Source organism: Littorina saxatilis, linkage group LG6 (assembly GCF_037325665.1).
Source record: "Littorina saxatilis isolate snail1 linkage group LG6, US_GU_Lsax_2.0, whole genome shotgun sequence".
Lineage (NCBI taxonomy): Eukaryota > Metazoa > Mollusca > Gastropoda > Littorinimorpha > Littorinidae > Littorina > Littorina saxatilis.
In genome coordinates, this window is record NC_090250.1 from 39650455 (window position 1) to 39676524 (window position 26070).

The window sequence follows — 26070 nt, forward strand, 5'->3', positions numbered from 1 at the left end:
TGTCGTCGTCGTCGTCGATGTCATTTGTTGTTGTTGTTGTTATCGTCGTCGTCGTCGTCATCGTCGTCGTTGTCAGAGGTTATTTCTAAAGATTTCATTGATAGTCTTTGTTCTCGTCACCAAGACTTGCTAAGAACAAGCTTGGAACAGCAAGAGTTCCAAGAACAAGATTAGAACAACTCATTACATCATTACCAGTACGTCATTTGTATTTAGAACACACTTTAGAAAAAAACTCTTCAGCTACAAACCAGTCACCCTCACATGTCGGAGGTGTTTGTCTAAACCACTTACTGAAATGTTTTGAGGTTTAATGACCATACACATGTTGAACCGGTGAGTGTCTTCCGCTGCTTAATTCGCAAATAACTATTTTATTAAAGTCCGCTTGAAACGCTCAAAGATGAAATTCCATGTTAAAAAGTGACAAAAGTTTCACATTTTCCCGTTGTAACAGCTTCCGATGATATTATATGAAAATTCTGATCCTCTGAGAGGATTCCCCGAAACAAAATCAGTTTGTACGCCTAATTTTAATAGAATTGTCCAAACAGTGTCGCTAATATTGTGCTAAAAGATGAATTCTAGAACAATGTTCACAGACAGACACCACTTGGCAAAAAAATTTTCAGTGCTGGGAGATGAAAAAAAACTACCTCGCTACGCGCGGGCTCCGCCCGCGCTCCGCTTGGATTAATCCCATTGTACCAGAGTCACTTCCCATACCGGAAGTAAGCTTACTTGCTTCTCAGTACCCATAGCAACATGCCTTTCTCATTCATCAAAGTTTTATGGTTTGATTGTATTTGAGTGGCCAGCTGAGTTATTGAGTCCATTTTTTAGACTTTGGCGAATATCCCCGTGTTCCTGATTGCATTAGTAGACTGTCGTTTTGTACAATACATGTTGGCGACCTACTCGAATGCACAATATGGCGTCCGCTAGTCTATGAAGATTAGCGGGCAGTACTTTCGTAGCTTGGATGTGGATATTTAAAGGTAGAGGTCTACACCACTAAGCAGTCATGGCTGTAGCCGAACATAAGTACAATTTGGCGCTTGTGGAAACACAAACAGAGAAGAAAATTCGACCACAGCCATGGTGAGTAGAATTATTGTTTGTCTTCTCATTCTTTGCTACTGTCATCCGCTGGGTCTTGACTGAAATACAAGCCATATAAAAAACCACTCGTGTTGTAACCTATACATATACCACAATTGCACACACATACAGCATCAGCTAAATAATTATATTCCTGGCTTTATTTGTTTTTGTTTCTTATTTTTGTTTTTTGGTTTGGTTGGGTTGACAGTATTACTCCAAACTCAAGTTGGATAATCAGATTGATCAATCCGAATGTGCAATCAGTAAAAAAAAACCACCACAGTGATAAAGAAAGCACAAGATGAAATAAAGAATATTGTATTGTAACCTAAGAAGGAAGGGCACATTGGCCTAGCGAATAAGATGTTGGCCTTGTGTGTGCAAGATTCAGGGTTCGAATCCTGGCTGCGCCCGATGGGTTAAGAGTGGAGATTTTTCTGATCTCCACGGCCACAGTCAACTTATGTGAAGAACATGCTATATAGTGCCTTATCCCCCTACATGTGTGCACGCAAGCGCAAGACTAAGTACGCACAGAAAAGATCTTTCAATCCATGTTAAAGTTTGGTGGGGTCATTTTAGAAAAACAAAAATACCACGCACACACACCCCAAAAGCAGAGTATGGCTGCCTAAATGGCATGGGAAACCCCCAGTCATGCACTTAAAAGCCCATTTGTGCAAAACACGAGTGTACGTAGAGGTTACATGCCGAGTCTCAGTGATTATCAAAAATAATGGTCGAAGTTAGCGGATCATGAAAAATGCGAGCTTCCCTCTTTATTCCTCCTTTCTTCAGTTATTCAAAGAAAAGAGGAGTTTTTGTGCGAAAGTTTGATCGAATCATATTCACCCAACCAGTCTACCTGCGCAGGCGATCGATTAATGCGCGGTTGTATAGTGCCGTGCAAATCATTCAATTCTGTTAACACTTCTTGTCAGTTTCCATGTTTTGAACTAAAATCAAGTACACAGTTATCTTGTCATTCTGCTGTGGCGTTAAAGGCAGATAGTGTGTGTTCTGTTCATGTTTTGGTATCGCTCAGGAAATGTTCTTTCCTCGAATGTGACTAGCAGACGAAGTTTTACACCCGTGTTCTAACGTTAAAAACTGTATGAAGTTCAGTTTTCTGGGGCAAAATAGTGTATGAAACCGCTGCATGTTCTTTAAGTTGATTAAATGTTTGCAATTGATTGCGTGTGATCTGTTTATAAAATGAAATATTGTTGGAAAACTGACCGTCGGATTGCAGTCTTGTCGATGCAGCCGAAATCTGGAAGGGGAACTACTCGTGTCGCTAGACAAAGTATGAGAGTTACTTTTCCTTGGAATCTTGCTAGCGATAAACGATTGTGCACGGCAGATCTGAATTCAGAAAACAACCAAACTCGTGGATTTTATATTGAGATTCATGTACCGTACTTTCCGGGTGACAAGGCGCTTCGTTATACAAGACGCACCCCCTTCTTTAAAAAAAAAATTGTAATCCAGTCACCCATTGGACGCAGGGGGCCGATAGGGCGCACCAAAATGACCCAGTTTTTGCCATGAGAGGTGGTTCCCCTGTCATATCTGAGAGAGGAAACACTCCCTGCACCGGGGTCAGTGACCGGTCAGTGACCGAGTTTAACAGAGTGGAAATCTGTGTGTGCGGCCAGATCAAATTTAAAGGCAGGGCAGTACCTAGTAGCTGAAACATGCATTATCACAAGTTGTTTGACTGGCACTCAAGCGGTCTCTTTGATTTTTTTTCGTATTTCATACACGGATTAGGCGCTTCGTTATACAAGACGCAGGGGTCGAACTCGAGGAAAAAAGTCGCGCCTTATGACCCGGAAAGTACGGTATTCAAGCCTGTAGTTGCTGGTTTAAATGCGGTATGGTTGTATTGTTTGCTCCAGAAATGTATATTTTGTACATTAGAGTGTTCTGAACTTTTGAGTCGCAAAAAGTAGATCCACAATGTGTACAGTCTCTACCCATGAGCTATCGAGGATTCAGGCCCGTTGTTGGGTAAGTGATTTTGGTTGTTGGGTAAGTTACCGAAAAATAACTAGCCCTACAAGTTTACAGAGAGAAAGAAGCAGAGGGGGGAATAAATAGGTGTTATTTGCAGCCCAAGAACGTCTATCTGTTTTGGATTTGGGGTTTTAAAAGGGGGGTGGGAGGGGGGGGGGGGAAAGGGGGGTTAGAGTGGGGGTTATACTGTAATAGACATAACACACTGGTACATGCACCAAAATAGCATTATTTCATCTTAGGTTTGTGTGTTAAAGTTGAACTTGTGACTATTGCTATGTGACAGGTACAAGAATTGGTTGTCTTAAAAGGGGGATGGGGGATGGGGGGGGGGGGGGTCGGGGTTACACTGCGTTAGACATAACACACTGGTGCGTGTACCAAAATAGCATTATTTCATCTTAGATCCGTGTGTTAAAGTTGAACTTGTGGCTGTTGCTGGGATGTCATAGGTACAAGGAGAGGCTGCACACGAAGTATGTGAAGGCCCTGAAGCCGACAGACATCCGCCAGCATCTGACTGGCAATAATTGGATGTTTGTCAAGGATGGTCTTGATGACTTCCGTGATGGCCTCCCACCTGCTGTTGAAGGCAGTGACTTTATCAAGGTAATCAGTAAAATAGTGTTTTAAATACAGTAACCTTTTCCTCGTCTTCTTGTTCTTTTTCTGTGTTTGTGGGCTGGCCGGTGTCACAAACTGAAAACTCTGCCTGAACAATCCTTCTCATTGCGGTCAATGCAAGCGCATGCGCTAACATGGGGAGATTAATCAGGTCGTGAACACCTTTACCCTAACCCTAATCCTAACCCTGATCCTAACCCTAACCCTAACCCTAACCCATGGTTCGTTTGGTCAAAGGGTCGCATTTTTAAGTCCAAGATTGGCGCATGAGCATTGACCGCAATGAGAAGGATTGTTCAGCAGAGGTTTCAGTTCGTGACACCGGCAAGCTGCAACTTCCACAAGCAATCTTCTGTTTTTGTGTGTGTGTGTGCCTGACTGTTCTTTGCTGTTGCTTTTTTTTAAACGCTGCAGCTATTTAGGCATTTCAGCCTAGACCGGATTGTTATACAGTCACATTCTTATGACGACAATCGATGTTGTCAGAGTATATGATATGATGCACATATCCATGATGCTTTTATTAATTTTGACATGGCCTAGGGTTGTGCTTCCCCACCAGCCTTCCTCCCACTGACAATGACCTGATAAACACCAACACTCATAGAATCTTTGTCAGTCAAGCATGTGTGAATATCTACATACGTGTTTGTTCATCTTACTAGTACTGATGTAGCAAGAATTTATTTTCTTCAGCAAATTTGCCAAAGTAGCCATGAAATATTAGCAATTTTTCAAAGGTTAAGGTAGTCTCCTTTACCCCTCCACGAAAAAAAACCCCAACGTTTGTCACATTGCCAAAGTGACTAAAAAAGGTTTGTTGATTGCACAGGAGTTTTACAGACTGCCAACGCTAAAGCCTGTCCTTAACTTGGTTAAGTCGACCAGGCCAAGTATATTTTGTGAAGCTGGCCGCACGAAGCTTTAGCACTGAGTTTTGGGTAAAAAGACTTTGCGGAGTTGCCCCAAAGTTGACTTCGGGCTCAATTAAGGATCACCTTAAACAACAACCCTGTTCTAATCAACAGAATTTTATGGCTTTCTTATTTCTTAACTTTTCTTAATTCTCTTTCAGACCGAGAAGGGTCCGGGACCAACAATCAGGGGGAGTACGGGCAGCCCATCATCGGTGAATCAGCCGGCTCAGCCTAATCGGTTTAGCAAACATCAGATCTGTTTTTCCCGTATCACCGCCTTGCAGCAGCAGCGACGTGAGCACATAGACGAGATTGAGTATGGCTTGCTGCAGCACCCACTGGCTCTCTATCCTCATCTGGAGGAGAGTGTGCCCCCTGAGGTAAGGCTTTTAAAAACATGGGCTTTTCTGGGGAAAAAAGGAAAAGAGAGCTGATATAATGTCTGTCTCTCTATCCTCATCTGGGGGAGAGTGTGCTCCCTGAGGTAAGCGCTTTTAAAAACATGGGCTTTTCTGGGGAAAAAAGGAAAAGAGAGCGGATAATGTCTGTCTCTCTATCCTCATCTGGGGGAGATCGAGTGTGCCCCCTGAGGTAAGGCTTTTAAAAACATCGGCTTTTCTGGGGAAAATAGGACAAGAGAGCTGATAATGTCTGTCTCTCTATCCTCATCTGGGGGAGAGTGTGCCCCCTGAGGTAAGGCTTTTAAAAACATGGGCTTTTCTGGGGAAAAAAGGAAAAGAGAGCTGATAATGTCTGTCTCTCTATCCTCATCTGCGGGAGAGTGTGCCCCCTGAGGTAAGGCTTTTAAAAACATGGGCTTTTCTGGGGAAAAAAGGAAAAGAGAGCTGATAATGTCTGTCTCTCTATCCTCATCTGGGGGAGAGTGTGCCCCCTGAGCTAAGGCTTCCAAAAACACGGGCTTTTCTGGGGGAAAACAGAGAACAGCTAGAGCTATATGTCTGACTTTCTCCGTGTCTACCCATGCAAGCCTGAATGTCTGTCTCCCTGTTTCTGTTTGTCCAGTTTTTCTCTCTGTCTCTGCTTGCCTGCCTGGCTGGCTGGCAGGCTGGCTGCATGGTTGTCTGTCTGGAGAGCTGTATGTCTGTATTAATTCTTCGTGTCTGTCCAAGTCTGTCTGTCTGTCTCCGTTTATCTGACTGCCCAGTTTGTCTCTCTGTGTCTCTGCCTGTATATCTGGTTGACTGGCTGGCTGGCTGGCTGGCTATAGCTGTCTCTCTCTGGTTGTCTGACTGGAGATAAAGGATGGGGAATGGTGGGGGAATGGTGGTGGTCCTGATAGAGACACAGAGGTAAGTTGGGAAAACATTTTGATGGGATTTTTCTTCAATGTTTGCATTTAAGTCAGTAGTCGAGCATGAGTCATACACATTTGCATCATGTTTGCACTTGAGCAAAAAATAAAATGTGCCTCTGTTTGTTTGTGGGTATGTGTGTGTGTGTGAGAGAGATTTCATGTGTGTGTGTGTGTGTGTGTGTGTGTGTGTGTGTGTGTGTATGTAATTGTGGATGGCTTTACATAGATGCGAAAGCACTTGATGGAGAAACTAGAAAAAGGAAGAATCACAAGAGATGCTCAAGGCCACCTTGTAAGTTTGTTCATGTTATGATGAATATGCACTCAGTACCTTAAAGTTCATTTTTTTTGTTTTTGCTCGTAAGAGCCTTAATCTCTGAATTAATTTGAATTTGTTTGAGATCTTCATGTATTTTTCTCAAGGTTGATGGGAAATCTGTGTGCATGCATGATTCCTGGGTGTGTGTTTATCTATAGATCTGTTCGCACAATTACCTTTCAATATTGTTCCATTCTTTTATTTTAATCTGTGTTAAGTATGTGTTTTTATGGTGTTGAATTTTAGCATGAGTTTATATAGGTGTTCAAGCATGTTCTGACATTCTGCTGAATAGTTATTAAACAGGTCTACAAATAAAGCTACTGTACGTATCTTGCAAAGAGCAGCTCTCATCTCCGCAGATAATATTTACAAAAACAAATCGGTTAGCTGCAAGCAACTATAGTAGGTCACTTGATGTTTCAAAGCTGCATATTCATGAGTTACTTTCTCTTGTTTCAAAAAGAGCAGTTTGGTCTGTCTTGAGACATAATGTTTTGCCAATATAATCATGAATTTCCAACAGTTGAAAACAACATGTACAAAATATGCTTGGTGCATTATGTATTTATTTTTGTATAAGATTTACATACGCAGCTAACTATATTTTGTGTGGCCAAGACTGGAGGAATAGTTTTAATCAACAGCCTTTAATTGTTTATCCATGGCTTGTTTCAAGATCTGATTATAGTACAATAGAAACCCTCCTGTGAGACCCCCTGATTTATACCTTCTACTCTTTTAAAACCACGCTTTTTAAGACTTTCTGTTCATTTTCAATTTTCATTTTCAATGTCTGTCATTTTAATGACCTCTATTTTTAGACTCCCTTTGTTTGAGACTCTCTTCCTTTTAAGACGTATGTGATTTTCTCAGAATTTTTGGGTTTTTAAGGTCATATATATAGTATATTTCTGTGGTGGTTCTACGTTTGCACAAGCTTGACATGTGTGCATGTGTGTGTATGTCAGATGTTTGAAGACATTGTGGACATCCTGGATCCGGATATGAACATGGTGGAGGATGAAGACGAAATCCCGGAGGAGAATGAGCAGGACGTCAGAGAGGAGCCCTCGAATACAGCAGCTGACGAACAACAGCACCCTCCTGCCTCTGCCCGCAGCCTTACTGAAAGCTTCAAGTCTGAGTGAGTTTGAGTTTGCTCTTTTTGTGAATACAATTAATGCAGGGTTTGGTTTTCTAACGCCCCATTTGAATTTGGCTTGGACCATCTGAAAATGACGTATGAGAATTTCCTTTGCATCAACATTACTTCCCTAAATTTTCACATTGCCCACCCATAACACAAAAATAATGCACGCAAGCACGCACGCACGCGCACCATTTCGCTTTTTTTGACAATTATATTTCCCTCTTTCTTTTCTTTCTTTATTTGGTGTTTAACGTCGTTTTCAACCACGAAGGTTATATCGCGACGGATATTTCCCTCTGAATGCATGGTTCCTATTTGATTTTACCATGAATTATTTTCAGGAAAGGGGATGAGAGTACACGTGTACGAAACCCGTATCGCTGGCTGCCACGCAAGGAGGAGAAGGACAAGGAAAAGAAAGACCGACGCAGCGTGCGTGAGAGAGCCAACGCTTCTTCCCCTTCGGAGGAAGAACACATCCAGAAGGTATGGTTGTGGCTCTAATTAAACTGCAGACAGCCAAGGCATGAAAGGCACAGTCCCTAGTTTACCCTGTGCAAGGTACGTCACACACTGAAAGAAGAGCGACCCTTGAGATTCACTCCATGGGACCAGGAACACAAACTGAATCAGGTTATTGCCACATGAAAGTAGATACAAATAATGAGATGGGAGGGGGGGGGGGGGGGGTTTGGTTGGTCCTTTGGGTGCAGGTCGCCTTGTGGTGAGATAAGTGCGCGTTATAAATTCTTGTATTATTATTATTATTATTATTATAGACAGCTGCACTTAACATTTCTTTTCCACAATTGCTGTCAGGTGACACGCGAGTTCTGCCAGTGGGTGGCCGACCTGGGAGGGGAGAGCAACAACATTGAAGAGTCAACCATCACCAGTCTGTTCGCCAGCGGCTACGAGACCAAGCCCGCCCTGTCTGTTCCCATCCATGTTGTGGAACTGACCAACGTCCCCCAAGAGCTCCGCATGTCCGCCTCCGTCCCCCAGCAGCAACAATCCCAAAGTATCAATTATAAGGCCATTCCGCTGACCGATGAAACGCAGAAAGAATGGGTAAGGGCAGAACTTTCTGGCTGTACATTTTACATCCAAAAGCCTAGCTGTAATTCAAGCTAATTAGAAAACCCAGACAAAATAAGTAAGGATCAGAAGATTGAGCTGAGTTTACAGCTACTGTCAAAATCTCTAGTAAATGCAGAAGGCATAGATGATGATTCTTACAGTTTAAACAATTATTTACAAAGCTATACATATCAGATGAATTGTCTGAAACCAAATTTATCAAATTAAATGCTTAAAATATTTGTACACTTCCCTGTTGCCCTTTGTGAACACTTTCACTTTGAATAGACTGAAATAGTGCTATGCCGCTTTGAGCTTTACGTACTTCACTTTCACAGCAGGAGTTAAAATTTGAACAGCTAAAAGCACAGCAATACTGCGGCATGCTGGTTGAGGGGTCATATCATCCTGGGGTACGTAAGGCCTTGCGCTATGTTGACAGCAAGGCTGTCGCATCAGTGTCGTTATATATTAGGGTTCATTACTGCATGGTGACTAAAGTGAACATACTATCTTTTTTGCACTTTGGGATGAATGTTTGTGTCAAAACGTTTCTGGATCAACAAACTCTGGGTAAAAGTTTTATTTTGAGAAAACCTTCAGGCAATACACCCGGGTGCATATACCCGTATACAGAAAGTGCACCTACAGGCAAACACCCCCTTTTGGTGGAATAAGACCCCTTCTGCCCAAGTACTGTTAAAAGAGAAGGTAGAGTAATTAGTCTCACACAAATGACGATACTGTAATAACTGTGAGAGCTAACCATTTATTTGAGCAGTGATTAATTTGAAAACTTAACTTTACATGTATTTCTTTTTTTCATTTTTTTTTTCATCTTAACCTAAATTCCTCACAATTAAGGATCTACCAGCAACTGATATGTGGAGTTTTGTTTACTCTTTGAATGAGATTTTCTCTCCTGTGACTCAATTTCAGAAGGTGACAGGTGAGTACGAACCCTCGTGGATAAGGTTCAAGTACGGAGCATGGTACTTGCAACCCAAGACCTGGCAGAAGCGACAATGGGATGCCCCACTTGCTGACCCTAAAGAGATCAAGGACCAAGAGATGTCTGAGGCCAAGAAGAAAAGTCAAACACTGGTCAGTGTTCTGCTCATGCTTTGTGTGTGTGTGTGTGTGTGTGTGTGTGTGTGTGTGTGTGTGTGTGTGTGTGTGTGTGCGCGCGCATGTGTGCGTGTGTGTGTGCATGCCTGTGTGTGTGGTTGTGTGTGCGTGTGTATGTGTGTGTGCATGCGTTTGTGACTGTGTGTGTGTGTGTGTGTGTGTGTGTGTGCGCTTGCATGTGGGTGTGTGTGTGTTTGTGTTTGTGTGTATATCACCAATTTACATAAATATTTATAACTGACCAGTAGAAATAGTCATGAAAATGGTAAGTAAAGTGATTGTAAATTACGGAGTTTTTGTCTTAATTTTTTTTTCTTCGTTCATCATAAACTGAAGACTTTAGTTACGGTATCATTGGCATACAACTGATTTGATGCTTCCATTTTTTTTAAAGTTTTGTTTGTTTTTTGTTTTGTCAAAACAGAACGAGGAGCTGTCGACTATGCATGCTTCTAAAGCTTTCATGGACTTCATCGGCAAGAAGTCAGTCAGAAAACCAGAGGTAGGTAAATCCTGCAGCAGCTAACTGAATTACATGTACGCTTGACTCATTGTGCTGAGAGTGATGGAGAAAAACCTGTTTGTACCTGTCATACAACAGTGATGCTGAAGTGCTGTTGTGCTCCTCTCCTCTTTTCATTCTTGACAGGATTTAGCTGACACATTCACACAAAACAAACACACACACACACACACACACACACACACACACACACACACACACACACACACACACACACACACACACACACCTGGGTAGGTGCAATCAACACGTGTTGCTGTTAACTTTCCAACGGGAGGAAGCAACCAACTTTCCTAGCTTTGGGACAATGAAATAACAAAAATGACCACACACAAAAAAAAACCCATGAAATTCAGTATTTTACTATGACGTATGTGTGCTTTCAGTTTCTGGAGGAGGTGAGCGAGATTCAGAGGAAGGCAGCGGAGGACGAGCAGAAGAGACTGGAGGCTGAACTGCTGGCCAAGCAGATCAAGAAATCAGGAGCGGCCAAGGGATCGGCAAAACCATGATGCCCATAACGTGTCTCGGAGAACAATTTGACTCTTAACTGTTGTAATTAAGCACATGAAACAAAAAACCTCGAAAACTCTGAGAAAATTTGGCCTTAAAAAGGAGGGACTCTTAAACTGGGGGTACATTTTCAGAGGTTATAAACAAAGTCTCAGAATATTGGGTCCTAGAAGGAAAGAAGTATTAAAGGTCCTTGTCTACATTTTTATACCAAAATCGCCATTTGACCATTAAAATGCAGAGTCTATTATCTACAAATATCAACAATACACCCCCTTTCGATCAGGAAAGACGAAGCCAGTGTAGCCGTTTGAAAATTCATTGTAGTATTCCAGCGTAGTACTCATAGTAGGATATCCTTATTTGGAAAATGCCAAGCGCAAAACTCCTCTCAAATCCCGTGCATTTCGTGCGTTTAAAAAAAAGCGTGGACAGCGCTCCAGTGTCAAACTGTTGCTGCACTTGTTTGGGCATGGCTATAAGCATAGTTTGTTTGTTTGTTTGCTTAACGCCCAGCCGACCACGAAGGGCCATATCAGGGCGGTGCTGCTTTGACATATAACGTGCGCCACACACAAGACAGAAGTCGCAGCACAGGCTTCATGTCTCACCCAGTCACATTATTCTGACACCGGACCAACCAGTCCTAGCACTAACCCCATAATGCCAGACGCCAGGCGGAGCAGCCACTAGATTGCCAATTTTAAAGTCTTAGGTATGACCCGGCCGGGGTTCGAACCCACCACCTCCCGATCACGGGGCGGACGCCTTACCACTAGGCAAACCGTGCCGGTTATAAGCATAGTGACATGAATTTGATTGGTCAGTATTTTTAGGCAAATCACATGTTCTCAGCAAACATAAAACAAAGTATTGGAAGCGTGAGTCACGCAACCCAAAAATAAAATCTTTTTTTACATATATTTTTTTTCTATAACTTTTTTCCCCATGGTTCATTCATCATCTGACATAACTTTTCAGCGAAATCTAACCATAAAATTATTGAAAAAAAGCAAAAATGTAGACGACCACCTTTAAATTGGGGGGTCTTAAAAGAGGGGTTCCACTGTATTTGAAATGTTCCAGGAATGTTGCGAGTCCATTGTAAGCATCTTTTCTATAATGAGTTATATGCCCTTTGATAATATACTGTGTTGGGCAATTAGATAAATCAGCAACGAGTTAAATCACCACTACATCACTTAAAAAATTGAAATTGAGATTTCTTCCTTTGTGTGCTTGATATCGACTTCAATGAAAACTATTTTAAACATATATTTTAATTGCATAGAAGAAACCTTGAATTGGTATGGTTACATACTATTAATGAGTTGTGTTTGTTCATGTTGTGTTTGCGTGTGTGTGTGTGTGTATAAGTGTGAGTGTGTTTCCATCTGTGTGACTGTGTGTCCATCTGTGGGATTGTCTGTGCGAGTAAGAGTGTGGCGTACATGTGTGTGTGTGTGTGATGAATTGGAGTGTTGTTGTCCACTTTTATAGCACATACAATATTACTGTGTGATAATTTAATTATATTGATTGATTTGGTTTGTGGGTTTGCTGAATGTACAATCTGACTGCACCCTTAAGTTAATTCCTCTGTTGAAAAGTCAGCTATTATTTTATTATATTTCCTCAGGAAGAAGATCTGTGATATGAATCAAGACTGTACTTTATATTTAATCACGTGTCTAAAGTTAGTATAACAGAAAATATTCAGAGGAGATTTTTTGTTATTTTGAGATGCTGAAAATGGGAACAAGGAAGTTTTAAGGTGGAAAATAGAATTATGTTTTTACATAGAATTAAACTGACTCAACATTTTCATTCAGGTTTTTTGTTCCTGTTTTGACTGTTTGTTTTCTTTGTTATCCACACATACACCAAAACTTGACATTCCTGTAATGTTTATGTTCAAGTTGGAATCTCAAAGGCACAGTAAGCCTCCCGTAAACCATCACAGAGCTCCCCGAGCGTCTACATACAGTACAAGCATACTTCCATTTGAACGCTCACCGAACGGGAACATCCTGGCTGCTTTCTGTCGAGCGTGAGAAATTTTCAAAGAATTTATTTTCGTGGACTTGGGCTGCTACAACAATGGCGCCTCGTTTTGGTGCTGGACGGCTGTTATGATACCGGAAATCACGCCCGGACAGTAAGCCTCCCGTAAACCATCACAGATACTGTCAGGCTTTTACACACAGTACAAACACGCTTCCATTTAAACACTCACCGAACGTGAACATCCTAGGTGCCCTACGTAAAGAGCGAGCAATTTTCAAAGAAATAATTTTTCGGATTGTCTCCATCTCAATCGGACCCATCCTGAACTCAGGTCAAAAATGAGTTACTTCCCTTCAACTGGCGATGATTATCAGAATGATTCGGACCGTGGTGCGTTTTGGCGCTGGACCTAACTTTTAAAATCTAAATAATAAATTCTCAGCTTGTTACACAAACATTATTAAATCATAAAAGAATTCTTTTTTTATCAAGACAAGATCAGTACAATTCGAAGTTTTGAAAGTTTGAAAAGCCCGAAAGCAGGGTCACGCAAGGTCGTGATTTTCGTAGCAGACGACGGTTTATAGGCAGTCAAAAGCCATCGCTAGAGTTCTTATGAATCACATTCGTTTTTTTCGTGCAAAGTCAGAGGTACACAACGTGCTATTGCAGATAAGCTCACAGCGAGCCCCATTCAAATTACAAACTGACGACTGCATTGTGAAAAAGGGAAACTGGATCACACGGGTTCACGATGGCTCAGGGGTAAGATAAACCACGCAAAAATAAATTCTTTGAAAATTGCTCGCTCTTTATGTAGGGCACCTAGGATGTTCCCGTTTGGTGAGCGTTCAAATGGAAGGGTGTTTGTACTGTGTGTAAAAGCCTGACAGTATCTGTGATGGTTTACGGGAGGCTTACTGTGCCTTTAATGTGTTTGAAATTTACCAGTGCCAATTAATTAAAATATATTTTTTATGGCATATCAGTCTTCTTGAATTTTTATTGGATTTATCATGAGCGTTTGATTATGATAATGGATGATACAATTTATACATCGCCTATTCTGCTCAAATGGTCATTGAGCAAACAAAACCCCCAAAACTAGACCAGGAGAATAATGTGCAAGATACAGACAGACAGACAGTGACAGCCAGATAATCTATCTATATATATATACGACTTGTGTCTGTCTGTGTGTGTGTGTGTGTGTGTGTGTGTGTGTGTGTGTGTCCGCGATGCACGCCCAAGGTTCTCGATGGATCTGTTTCAAATTTGGTGGGCATATTCAGGTAGACCCCGGACACAACCTGCTCGATGAGATATTTCAACACGTGCTCTCAGCGCGCAGCGCTGAACCGATTTTGGTTTTTCTCTGGATCCATTCCCAGTAACTCTTCCTTATCTTCTCCAGTGTTTTCAGCGTTTATCTCCCTTCCTTCGTGTGGCGTCAATCCATATTCCCGTTACTACGTTACTATTTTTAGAATGTCACAGCACTGTCCAGAACGCTTTCATTGCACCCGTAAGTTGTCCTTACTGTAAAAGTGAAAAGGTCGAATCAATTTATAGCCACGCGAAAAATACACTGTCATCTATCTCTATATATTTATAGATATAGATATACATATATATATACGGCTTCTCTGTGTGTGTGTGTTTGTGTGTGTGTGTGGGCAAGACCTGTGGATTGTAGAGTTCTGTTTGTGATGTGGTCTGGCGGCTTTGGTGTGTCTGTATGTTCAGGCCTTTCTTCGACAAGTCATAACAGTTATTCTCAATCCCGTTTGAGTGGACTTCGCCTTCAAAGGTGATTGTGGTGTTTCGGCACTCGGTTACATTTGGCGTCGTCGACAGCGATGGGACTCGACATGAAATGTTCAGGCCACTGAATCATTTTCGTGCTGTTCCCATTCCACCTGGGAGGGACCTAAGCTTGGCGGGTCCATGGTTCGGAACTTTGGGGACAAAGTTCATTCAAAGGGGGTCGAGTGTGACAGGGAGACTACTGTCGCCCTTCACAGCAGACTCTGCAGAGTTGTTCGCCTTAGAAGTTGTGGGCTTTCCTTGCATGTTCCCGTAAGTTGTCCTCACTGTAAAAGTGCAAAGGTCGAATCTATTTATCGAAAAATCCACTGTCATCTATCTCTATATATTTATATATATAGATAGATATATATACGGCTTCTGTGTCTGTGTGTGTGTGTGTGTGTGTGTGGAGGCAATACCTGTGGATTGTAGAGTTCTGTTTGTGATGGGGTCTGGCGGCTTTTGTCTGTCTGTATGTTCTGGCATTTGAGAAGCCATAACAGATAATATAGGGCTTAGAAATAAGCTCTAAAATTCTCAATCCCGTTTGAGAGGACTTCGCCTTCAAAGGTGATTGTGGTGAGCTGTCTGTCTCTGTCTCGCGTTTCACCCCGGCGAAGCCAGGTATTCCTCTAGTCTATATATATATACGACTTGTGTCTGTGTGTGTGTGTGTGTGTGTGTGTCTGTGTGTTCGCGATGCACGGCCAAGGTTCTCGATGGATCGATCTGTTTCAAATTTGGTGGCCATATTCAGGTACACCCCGGACACAACCTGGTCGATGAGATATTTCAACACGTGCTCTCAGCGCGCAGCGCTGAACCGATTTTGGTTTTTCTGTTCATCTTCCCAGATCCATTCCCAGTAACTCTTCCTTATCTTCTCCAGTGTTTTTGCGTTTATCTCCCTTCCTTCGTGTGGCGTCAATGCATATTCCCGTTTCTATTTTTAGAAGGTCACTGTCGACAACGCTCAATCCATATTCCCGTTGTACTATTTTTAGAAGGTCACTGTCCCGGCGAAGCCGGGTATTACTCTTCCTTATCTTCTCCAATGTTTTGTGCGTTTATCTCCCTTCCTTCGTGCGGTGCGCCGGCGAAGCCGGGTATTCGGCTCGACTTCTTCCCGGCGAAGCGGGTATTCATCTAGTATATATATATGGCTTGTGTCTCTGTGTGTGTGTGTTCGCGATGCACGGCCAAAGTTCTCGATGGATCTGCTTCAAATTTGGTGGGCATATTCAGGTAGACCCCGGACACAACCTGGTCGATGAGAATTTTCAACACGTGCTCTCAGCGCGCAGCACTGAACCGACTTTGGTTTTTTTGTTCATCTTCCCAGATCCATTCCCAGTAACTCTTCCTTAACTTCTCCAGTGTTTTGCGTTTATCTCCCTTCCTTCGTGTGGCGTCAATCCATATTCCCGTTACTATTTTTAGAAGGTCACTGTCCACAACGCTTTCATCCCGGCGAAGCCGGATATTCCCGTTACTATTTTTAGAAGGTCACTGTCCACAACGCTTTCATCCCGGCGAAGCCGGGTATGCCTGTTCTTCTTCCCGGCGAAGCTGGGTATTTTTCGCCGGGTATTTGGGTCTACTTCTTCCCGGCAAAGCCGGGTATTTTTCGCCGGGTATTCGGCTCTACTTCTTCCCGGCGAAGCCGGGTATCATTCGGCTCTACTTCTTTCCGGTGAAGCCGGGTACCCGGCGAAGCGGGTATTCATTCTAGTATATATATATATATATATAAATAACGAAAAAGTTGGGCTTGTGGCACACACACACACACACACACACACACTTTCTTTCTGATGGCAATATGTGTGTGAGAGTGTGTGTTTGTGTGTGTGTTTTACCAAACAATAAAACACCACTTACAATCTTGTTCTACTTAAAGCAACAAAACAAAACATTATTGAAATACTTGTATTTATGTCATAACGTCATACGAATATTCCAAGCAAATATACCCAATCAAAGACACTCAGATGGAAAGATTTTGTCTAAAAAATGGTGACTATCAAGTCCCAGCCAGCAAGACATTAGCGGCCGATAATCGGCCGAACACCCTTCAAAAAGTCGGGCCGGTAACGTCAAAACATACGACGCGGGTGTTGGCCAGACTAACTTTTGCAAAGAGGCAACGATGCGGCCGATAGGCGGCCGAACACCTGCACTATGGCGGCACGCATCCGGTCCGATGTTAATCGGCCCGATGACTTGTTTGACCTGCGGTCCGACACCTTATGCCGAGATCGGGAAGATATCGATTTCAGCGGGAAGACATCGGGACGATGTCGGCATAAGGTGTCGGGCCGCAGGTCCAACAAGCCATCGGGCCGATTAACATCGGACCGGATGCGTGCCGCCATAGTACAGGTGTTCGGCCGCCTGTCGGCCGCCTCGTTGCCTCTTTGCAAAAGTTAGTCGGGCCAACACCCGCGTCGTATCTTTTGACGTCACCTGCCCGACTTTTTGAAGGGTGTTCGGCCGACTATCGGCCGCTAATGTCTTGCTGGCTGGGTGCAGCTACAGATACAGCAGTATGTACCACCACCACCCCCCCCCCCCAAGTGTAACAGTGCAAAATTCACTTACAGCTACAGCTACAGCAGTATAACCCCCCCCCTCCCCCCAGTGTTACAGTGGAAAACAAACCTACAGATACAGCAGTGTGTACAACCCCCCCCCCCCCCCCCCCCAGTGTAACAGTGCAAAACAAATCACCAGCTAGAGATACAGCAGTATGTAGAACCCCCCGCCCCTACCGCCCTCACTGTAACAGTACAAAACACACCTACAGCTACAGATACAGCCGTATACACCCCCCCCCCCTCAGTATTACAGTATAAAACACACCTACAGCAACAGATTCAGCAGTATATACAACCCCCCAAGTGTAACAGTGCAAAAATTACTTACAGCTACAGCTACAGCAGTATGTACACCTCCCCTCCCCCTTAGTAACAGTGCAAAACATACCTACAGCTACAGCAGTATGTACAACCCCCAACCCCCCCCCCCCACCACTGTAACAGTACAAAACTCATTTACAGCTACAGATTCAGAATTATGTACATCCCCCTCCCCCCGCTGCCACCACTGTAACAGTACCAAACATACCTACAGCTTCAGATACAGCAGTATGTACAACACTCAACCGCCTTCCCCCGTGTAGAGTGCAAAACACACCTAGACCTACAGATACAGCAGTATGTACAACCCCCCCCCCCCCCCCCCCCCCCCCCCACCCCTGTGTGCAAAACACACCTACAGTTACATATACAGCAGTATGTTCAACCCCCCCCCCCCTCCCCGCCTACTGTAACAGTACATAACACACCTACAGCTACATCAGTATGTACAAACCGCCCCCCCCCCCCCCCAGTGTAACAGTACAAAACACGCCTACAGCTACAGATAGATCAGTATGTACACCCCCCCCCCCCCCCAAGTGTTACAATGCAATACCTACAGCTACAGATACATCAGTATGTACACCACACCCCCCAAGTGTAACAGTGCAAACCACACTTAATTATTACAGCTACAGATTCAGCAGTATGTACTCCACCCCCACCCCCCCCCCCCCCCCCCCCCCGTGTAACAGTGCAAAAATCACTAACAGCTACAGCAGTATACCCCCCTCCCCGTACAGCTACAGCAGTATAAACAAGAAGGGCAAAGCCCATACGACTCACATGCTTGACCTTGACCTTTACATGACCTTGGCCTTCAGGGTCAAGGTCAAATAACTAAACCTAGCAATGACATACACTAAGAACTGCTTTACACATTTTTCCTACCAAAATACATGTGACCTTGACCCAAGGTCAAGGTCATCCAAGGTCATGCAACACAAAGCTGTTAATTCAAGACATAGGAAGTACAATGGTGCTTATTAGCGAGCTTTAGATTGACCAACGAAACTTAGTTCGTAGCGATCCCTTTCGTTTCCGGTTATGCAATCGGGAAATCCCTGCGAACTTTTCTTCGCGCCTGCGGTTCTGAGGCGGTAGCACCTTTAGAAGCAGACAAAATGTTTGTCGTGCTCATCCAAACCAATGGCTAAAACATTGGATAGTGTTCGTGTGTTGCACCACACTTTGAATTGTTGGGTGTGACGAAAACTCGTGGTGACGATTTTAAACCATGTTGGGTCACGCATGGTCCAATCTTACATGGTCCAATCTTACATGGTCCAACCTTACATGGTCCAACCTTACATGGTCCAATCTTACATGGTCCAATATTACATGGTCCAATAATATATATATGGACCATGTACGATTGGACCATGTAAGGTTGGACCATGTAATGTTGGACCATGTAAGATTGGACCATGTAAGGTTGGACCATGCAAGATTGGACCATGTAAGATTGGACCATGTATGGTTGGACCATGTAAGGTTGGACCATGTAAGATTGGACCAATCTTACATGGTCCAATATTACATGGTCCAACCTTACATGGTCCAATCTTACATGGTCCAATATTACATGGTCCAACCTTACATGGTCCAATCTTACATGGTCCAATATTACATGGTCCAATATTACATGGTCCAATAATATATATATGGACCATGTAAGATTGGACCATGCAAGGTTGGACCATGTAAGATTGGACCATGTAAGGTTGGACCATGTATGGTTGGACCATGTAAGATTGGACCATGTAAGGTTGGACCATGTAAGGTTGGACCATGTAAGGTTGGACCATGCAAGATTGGACCATGCAAGATTGGACCATGCAAGATTGGACCATGTAAGGTTGGACCATGTAAGGTTGGACCATGTAAGATTGGACCATGTAAGGTTGGACCATGTAAGGTTGGACCATGTAAGATTGGACCATGCAAGATTGGACCATGTAAGATTGGACCATGTAAGATTGGACCATGTAGGTTTGGACCATGTAAGGTTGGACCATGTAAGATTGGACCATGTAAGATTGGTGTGCATCAGTGCAAAACACACCACCAGCTACAGATAGATCAGTATGTACCCCCCCCCCCCCCAAGTGTCACAATGCAATACACACACCTACAGCTACAGATACATCAGTATACATACACCCCACCCCCCAAGTGTAACAGTGCAAACCACACTTAAAGCTACAGATTCAGCAGTATCATGAGTATGTACTCCACCCCCCCCCCCCCCCACTGTACAGGACAAAACACCTACATCTACATCTACAGATACAGCAGTATGTACTCCCCCCACTGTATAACAGCAAAACTAACATTAAAGAAAAAAAAACCAAAATCACTTACTCGCTGGATCCGTCGGTTGTCCTCGAGTTGACGTTAACAGCTTGAACACACCTGTAGGTTTCCATCCGTCCTTGGCTACACAATTTTAACTTGTCAACTATCACCGCCACCACGTGGCACTGGGACCAGCACTCAGATTGAGATCCCGAGGCGACATTCGTCTCGGATAACATATCATCAATGTGCTGTCCAACATTCGCAAGAATGTCTCTTCTTTCGATATTAACTTGAACTAAGAAAACAAATAAACTTCGCTCACGCGGGAAAGTAGCAGCTAGCCGGCCATGTTCACACTCAATCTTGTTTGTACCGTAAGGAAAGCTATTAGAGTATTTCAAGTATATATGATGGCGTATTTTTAAAATGTAAAACTCATGGTTTGAGCTCATGCTGTATTTGATTGCAAATATACAAACAAAACTTACAATTAATTATCCTACTCCTATGTGAAAAAGTCAACAAATATGAATAATTTAGTTTCGCATTTGCAGAGTCATGTCACGCCGTTCCCGACGCTTGAACAGGGGACGTAACAAATGCTAAAATAATGATAATAAATTCAAGTCGTTATCTCCCGTAACTCTGCATATTTTTATCGACAGCAACATTGCGTCGGGCCGATGTCGGGGTTTATTACGTACATTTGCCGAGTTTTACACACAGTCAAAACGATATCGGCGCGACAACGGACGTCGACACACGACATTTGACGACGTCACCCGACTGAAATCGTCAGTCGGCCGACGAAAGCTTGCTAGCTGGGGTCGTCACACTACCAACAACCGTCCTGTTTGGTTGGCTGGAAAGGGAGATTATCGGTGTTCAACCCGAGCTGTCCCTCAGCAAAAGTCAGTAACTGCTGCACACGTGTCTGGTTTGCCGTTGGGTGGCGCGCCATGATGTGGATACAGTAGTTGGTCAGAAGACCCAGGAAGGTGCTGCAGTCGTATTCTATGGCAAACTCGTCGTCCAGGTAAATGACTGTGTAGTCCACCTGAACGACAGAGCAAAGAACAAGGTTATTAATATATGAAGTCTTATATCGCGCGCGTATCTCCAGACTCGGACTCAAGGCGCAGGGATCTATTTATGCCGTGTGAGATGGAATTTTTTACACAATACATCACGCATTCACATCGACCAGCAGATCGCAGCCATTTCGGCGCATATCCTACTTTTCACGGCCTATTATTCCAAGTCACACGGGTATTTTGGTGGACATTTTTTATCTACGCCTATACAATTTTGCCAGGAAAGACCCTTTTGTCAATCGTGGGATCTTTAACGTGCACACCCGGCCCAATGTAGTGTACACGAAGGGACCTCGGTTTTTCGTCTCATCCGAAAGACTAGGTTATACACTGGTATCTGTAAGGGAAGTTGACTAGTTCCCTCCAATGAGAGGATACATACTAGTACACTGGTGGAAACCATTACCAGAGAACAACAGCCTGCTACTCTCGCTTTTTTCCGTAAAGGCGGTCTTTAATTGGGCCCAAAGTCGACTTCGCGAAGATTATGCGAAGTCCTTTTACCGAAAACTCAGCGCTAAAGCTTCGTGCGACCTGCTTCGCGAAGTATACTTCGCGTTGTCGACTTCGCCCTGTTAAAGGTCCTTGTCTACATTTTTATACCAAAATCGCCATTTGACCATTAAAATGCAGAGTCTATTATCTACAAATATCAACAATACACCCCCTTTCGATCAGGAAAGACGAAGCCAGTGTAGCCGTTTGAAAATTCATTGTAGTATTCCAGCGTAGTACTCATAGTAGGATATCCTTATTTGGAAAATGCCAAGCGCAAAACTCCTCTCAAATCCCGTGCATTTCGTGCGTTTAAAAAAAAAGCGTGGACAACGCTCCAGTGTCAAACTGTTGCTGCACTTGTTTGGGCGTGGCTATAAACATAGTCACATGAATTTGATTGGTCAGTATTTTTAGGCAAAGCACATGTTCTCAGCAAACAGAAAACAAAATATTGGAAGCGTGAGTCACGCTACCCAAAAATAAAATGTTTTTTTACATATATATTTTTTTTCTATAACTTTTTTCCCCATGGTTCATTCATCATTTGACATAATTTTGTATTGAAATCTAACCATAAGATTATTGAAAAAAAAGCAAAAATGTAGACGACCACCTTTAAGGACAGTCTTTATACGTGCTTAAATCGTCTGTGTCGGATGCAGCCTATAGGTGTCAGGGACTGCTTAATTACCTTGGGAACAAAGACAAAGAGGCCTTCTTTCCATTTGCCAGGAGTGACCTGCTCTGTCAGGGAGCCTGCAAAGAAAAGAACGATCAATGATAGTAGCTATACTATTTGCGAAACTTACTTTTGGCGCAAAAGCAAAGAACCCTTCCTTCCACTTCCCTGGGGTGACCTCGTCTGTCAGATTCCCTGGAACAAGATGGACATGCCCTTAGCCTTATCATAGCCCCGGCGAAGATGTGAAAGAGTTTCGAAATCATGAACATCTCATATTGCTCAAGAGTAATTTTGTGACAACTTTAAACGATTGAGCTCAAATTGCTCTATAGAAATATTTAGATCAAGTTATACATATACTCTTCTTCTTCTTTTTTTTTTAGCTAGTAAATGTTTCCTTTAATCTCATTGCTTATCCTGTCCCGAAACCTAATCGAGAGAGCTCTGATCGTTAAATACCACTCGGTTGATTGTAACATTCAGAAACCAGTGGTGTCCAAGATTTGTCCAGTAGGACTGAGCTTTTTGCAAGAACTGACGTCCATGGCATCACCAGTGGTGCTGCCGTTCATAACCTCTGTAAATCTACCTCTATTTTATCACCGAATTTCTGAGATTGTTTGTTAGGTCTTGAAAAGGGTGAGGGGTACCGCTGTAGTTTCTTACCATGTGACATTCAAGAACTGTCCAGAAGGAGTGGCACTGCCGTTCATAACACCTGTAAATTTACCTCCATTTTAAGACCGAACTTCTCATATTTTCTAGGTGAGGTCTTGGAAGCGGGAGGGAGGAGGGGGGGCTGTAGTTTCTTACCTGTGGCGTTCAAGAACTGTCCAGTAGGACTGAGCTTTCTGCAAGAGTTGACGGCGGTGGCATCACCAGTGGTGCTAGCGGCTATGGGCTGGACGTCAATGGTGGTGCACACACAATCCTTCTCGAAGTAGGCGCCGCCAGCAGTCTGGACCTTCCCTACCTCGTACCACATGCCTGAGTAGCCCTTCATCGTGAAGTTGGCCGAAGGGGGCGGGGCTTTGCAGGCGCCTTGTGCCGTGTGCAAAACGGAGATGCAGACGACAGTCTAGAATTCAAAGATTTCGGAGACATTTTGTTTGAGTTTTTTTTTATGTGCGTTATATTGTTGTTGTTGTTGTTGTTACTGTTGTTGTTGTTGTTGTTGTTGTTGTTGTTGTTGTTGTTGTTGTTGTTGTTGGTGGTGGTGGTGGGGGTGGTGTGTGTGTGTGTGTGTGTTGTTGTGGTGGTTTTGTGTATGTGTGTGTGTGTGTGTGTGTGTGTGTGTGTGTTCAATAGTTTTTCTTATACTTTTTAGAAGAAATCTATGGCCTATACAAAGACTCAATACGAGGGCTGGAAAGAGGGAATGGAGGTCACGACATACAGTAGCCTACACACCTGCACACTAAAGTTTTCAATAAACAAGCATATCTGTATTGTAATCTTACAATAAAGCAAGAGATGCGTAAATGCTGAAAATCTGTTACACTCTACGCGCACCCATGTAAGTAGGTAAAGCTCAAATGTCCCTTCTTTGCTTCACTCGCGCTAAAAGAAGCTTAAGACGTAGAGCGAAGGATACGCTAGTTTTAAACGTGAAAGGATGTAGTTATTGCTCGCAGTGTAAAAAAAAAAAAGATAAGGCTATGTATAATGCTGGTGTTTTACAGAGTGAAAAAATGTATTGCGCAGCTTTTGTAACATAATGCTGGCGGACTTTTTTTCTCTGAACGGTATTGACTTCTATTGTTTTTTTTACAATTGGCCATTATATTTCGGTATATATAACATCGATGAGTCATTCCGTTCAATTGTGGCCGGTGTCAGAAAAATAACATGGGGCATTTGACAAACTTCAAGTCATAACAGTCGGTCATTAATAAACAAACAAGTCGCGTAAGGCGAAAATACAACATTTAGTCAAGTAGCTGTCGAACTCACAGAATGAAACTGAACGCAACGCAACGCAGCAAGACCGTATACTCGTAGCATCGTCACTCCACCGCCCGTGGCAAAGGCAGTGCCAGTGGAATTGACAAGAAGAGCGGGGTATTCGTTGCGCTGAGAAGGATAGCACGCTTTTCTGTACCTCTCTTCGTTTTAACTTTCTGAGCGTGTTTTTAATCCAAACATATCATATCTATATGTTTTTGGAATCAGGAACCGACAAGGAATAAGATGAAAGTGTTTTTAAATTGATTTCGAAAAAAAAAATTTGATCATAATTTTTATATATTTAATTTTCAGAGCTTGTTGTTAATCCAAATATAACATATTTATATGTTTTTGGAATCAGCAAATGATGGAGAATAAGATGAACGTAAATTTGAATCGTTTTATAAAAAAAATATTTTTTTTACAATTTTCAGATTTTTAATGACCAAAGTCATTAATTAATTTTTAAGCCACCAAGCTGAAATGCAATACCGAAGTCCGGGCTTCGTCGAAGATTACTTGACCAAAATTTCAACCAATTTGGTTGAAAAATGAGGGCGTGACAGTGCCGCCTCAACTTTCACGAAAAGCCGGATATGACGTCATCAAAGACATTTATCAAAAAAATGAAAAAAACGTATGAGGATATCATACCCAGGAACTCTCATGTCAAATTTCATAAAGATCGGTCCAGTAGTTTAGTCTGAATCGCTCTACACACACACACAGACACACAGACACACATACACCACGACCCTCGTCTCGATTCCCCCTCTACGTTAAAACATTTAGTCAAAACTTGACTAAATGTAAAAACACGCACAAAACGTTCGTAGACTATGATCGATACTTGGTGTACTAAACCCTTAGCCGACACAGTATTGGAATATAACTTCGTTTGAAACTAGAAAAACCCACACAATATTCAAATAGTACGTCTAGTTAATGGTCTTTATAGTGGACAGACATACACGTTATTTTGAGACAAACAATTGAAAAAGAACTTGGCTCAATAAAGCGTTGACTTCTTGGTTAGTATGAAGATTGCGAGAGTCGAAGACAGAAGCGTCACGACTTAATTTCAAATACAATACAATATACAAAGATACACCCACAAGTATAGTTACACGGCGTTTTCCAGTAAATGTTTATTTCAGTTTTCAATTGAAAAGTTTACACACACAACTGTAAGCATCCAGATTCATTATATACATCAAGATTTTCCAAACATGTTTTACCTGAAGTATGAAGGAATACATGTTTTTGTTCTGTCGGTAATAGTCTTTCTGGTCCAAGAGGTTGCTGTGCTTGAAGTGTAGCCTACACTCAAAAGTCACCAAGTCACTTTTATCAGATATAAACATGTGCCGAAACACGTGAGTTAAATAGTGTCCCGAAATCTAGGTCTGCTATTTCTGTTATATAAACTCCTTATCTTTGTTGTATAAAGACATTTGAAGCAATTTGATAGGCACTCGGAATAATTGTAAAAGTCCTTAATACCTTCAGATAACATATTGTATAGTTGTATGGTTTGCTTTTATGAATAATATATAAATTCATTGATGAGGTCAAATTTAAGCGCAATGCGCTGGACATATTAACAAGATTGTATGATATGTTCTACATGTTAAAAAAGTACAATCTCAGGCGCCAGTTTGGTAACGTTTTCTGGCGAATTGGACCTGAAAAAGTCTAAGGTATATTTTTTGTACTGTAATCAAGACACACCTGTAACGATTTAGATGACGGCTTACTAGTGCCAAAACCTTGGGTTACCCATTATCACGTGATAATTACTAATTAACGCTGTCAGTTACTGTTTTCACTCGTTAGTTACTCATTTTCACGGGATAATTAGTAATTTTCACGGGAAAATGACTAATGTTTAGTTTTGGCACTAGCAATCCGTCAGGAAGTGAGCCAAAACTAAAAATTAGTAATTAACAGGTGAAAGTTAGTAATTTTCCCGGGAAAATGAGTAATTAACACGTGAAAATGGTAATTATCAAGGGAAAATTACTAATTTTCCCTTGATAATTACAATTATGAGGTTTTGGCACTAGTAAGCCCTATGACGGCTTACTAGTGCCAAAACCTGGGGTTACCCATTATCACG

At 42.6% G+C, this 26070-nt stretch overlaps 2 protein-coding genes across 2 annotated transcripts; one reads left to right on the plus strand and one right to left on the minus strand.

Moving 5' to 3' along the window:
* The first annotated feature begins 723 nt into the window (after window positions 1-723).
* On the plus strand, window positions 724-12522 carry LOC138969194 (protein FAM47E-like). The gene is made up of 9 exons (XM_070341929.1): window positions 724-1101; window positions 3576-3732; window positions 4823-5044; window positions 7270-7445; window positions 7793-7937; window positions 8271-8522; window positions 9471-9635; window positions 10084-10161; window positions 10569-12522. The coding sequence occupies exons 1-9, from the start codon at window positions 1025-1027 to the stop codon at window positions 10692-10694; spliced, it is 1398 nt and encodes a 465-aa protein (XP_070198030.1). The 5' UTR covers window positions 724-1024; the 3' UTR covers window positions 10695-12522.
* A 7858-nt stretch (window positions 12523-20380) lies between these two features.
* LOC138968184 (apolipoprotein D-like) lies at window positions 20381-25326 on the minus strand. Its single transcript, XM_070340735.1, has 4 exons — window positions 25190-25326; window positions 22818-23082; window positions 22014-22078; window positions 20381-20787 (listed from the first exon to the last, which is right to left on the minus strand). Exons 1-4 carry the CDS (start codon window positions 25313-25315, stop codon window positions 20566-20568), a joined length of 678 nt encoding a protein of 225 aa, XP_070196836.1. The 5' UTR covers window positions 25316-25326; the 3' UTR covers window positions 20381-20565.
* Between the last annotated feature and the right edge of the window lie 744 nt (window positions 25327-26070).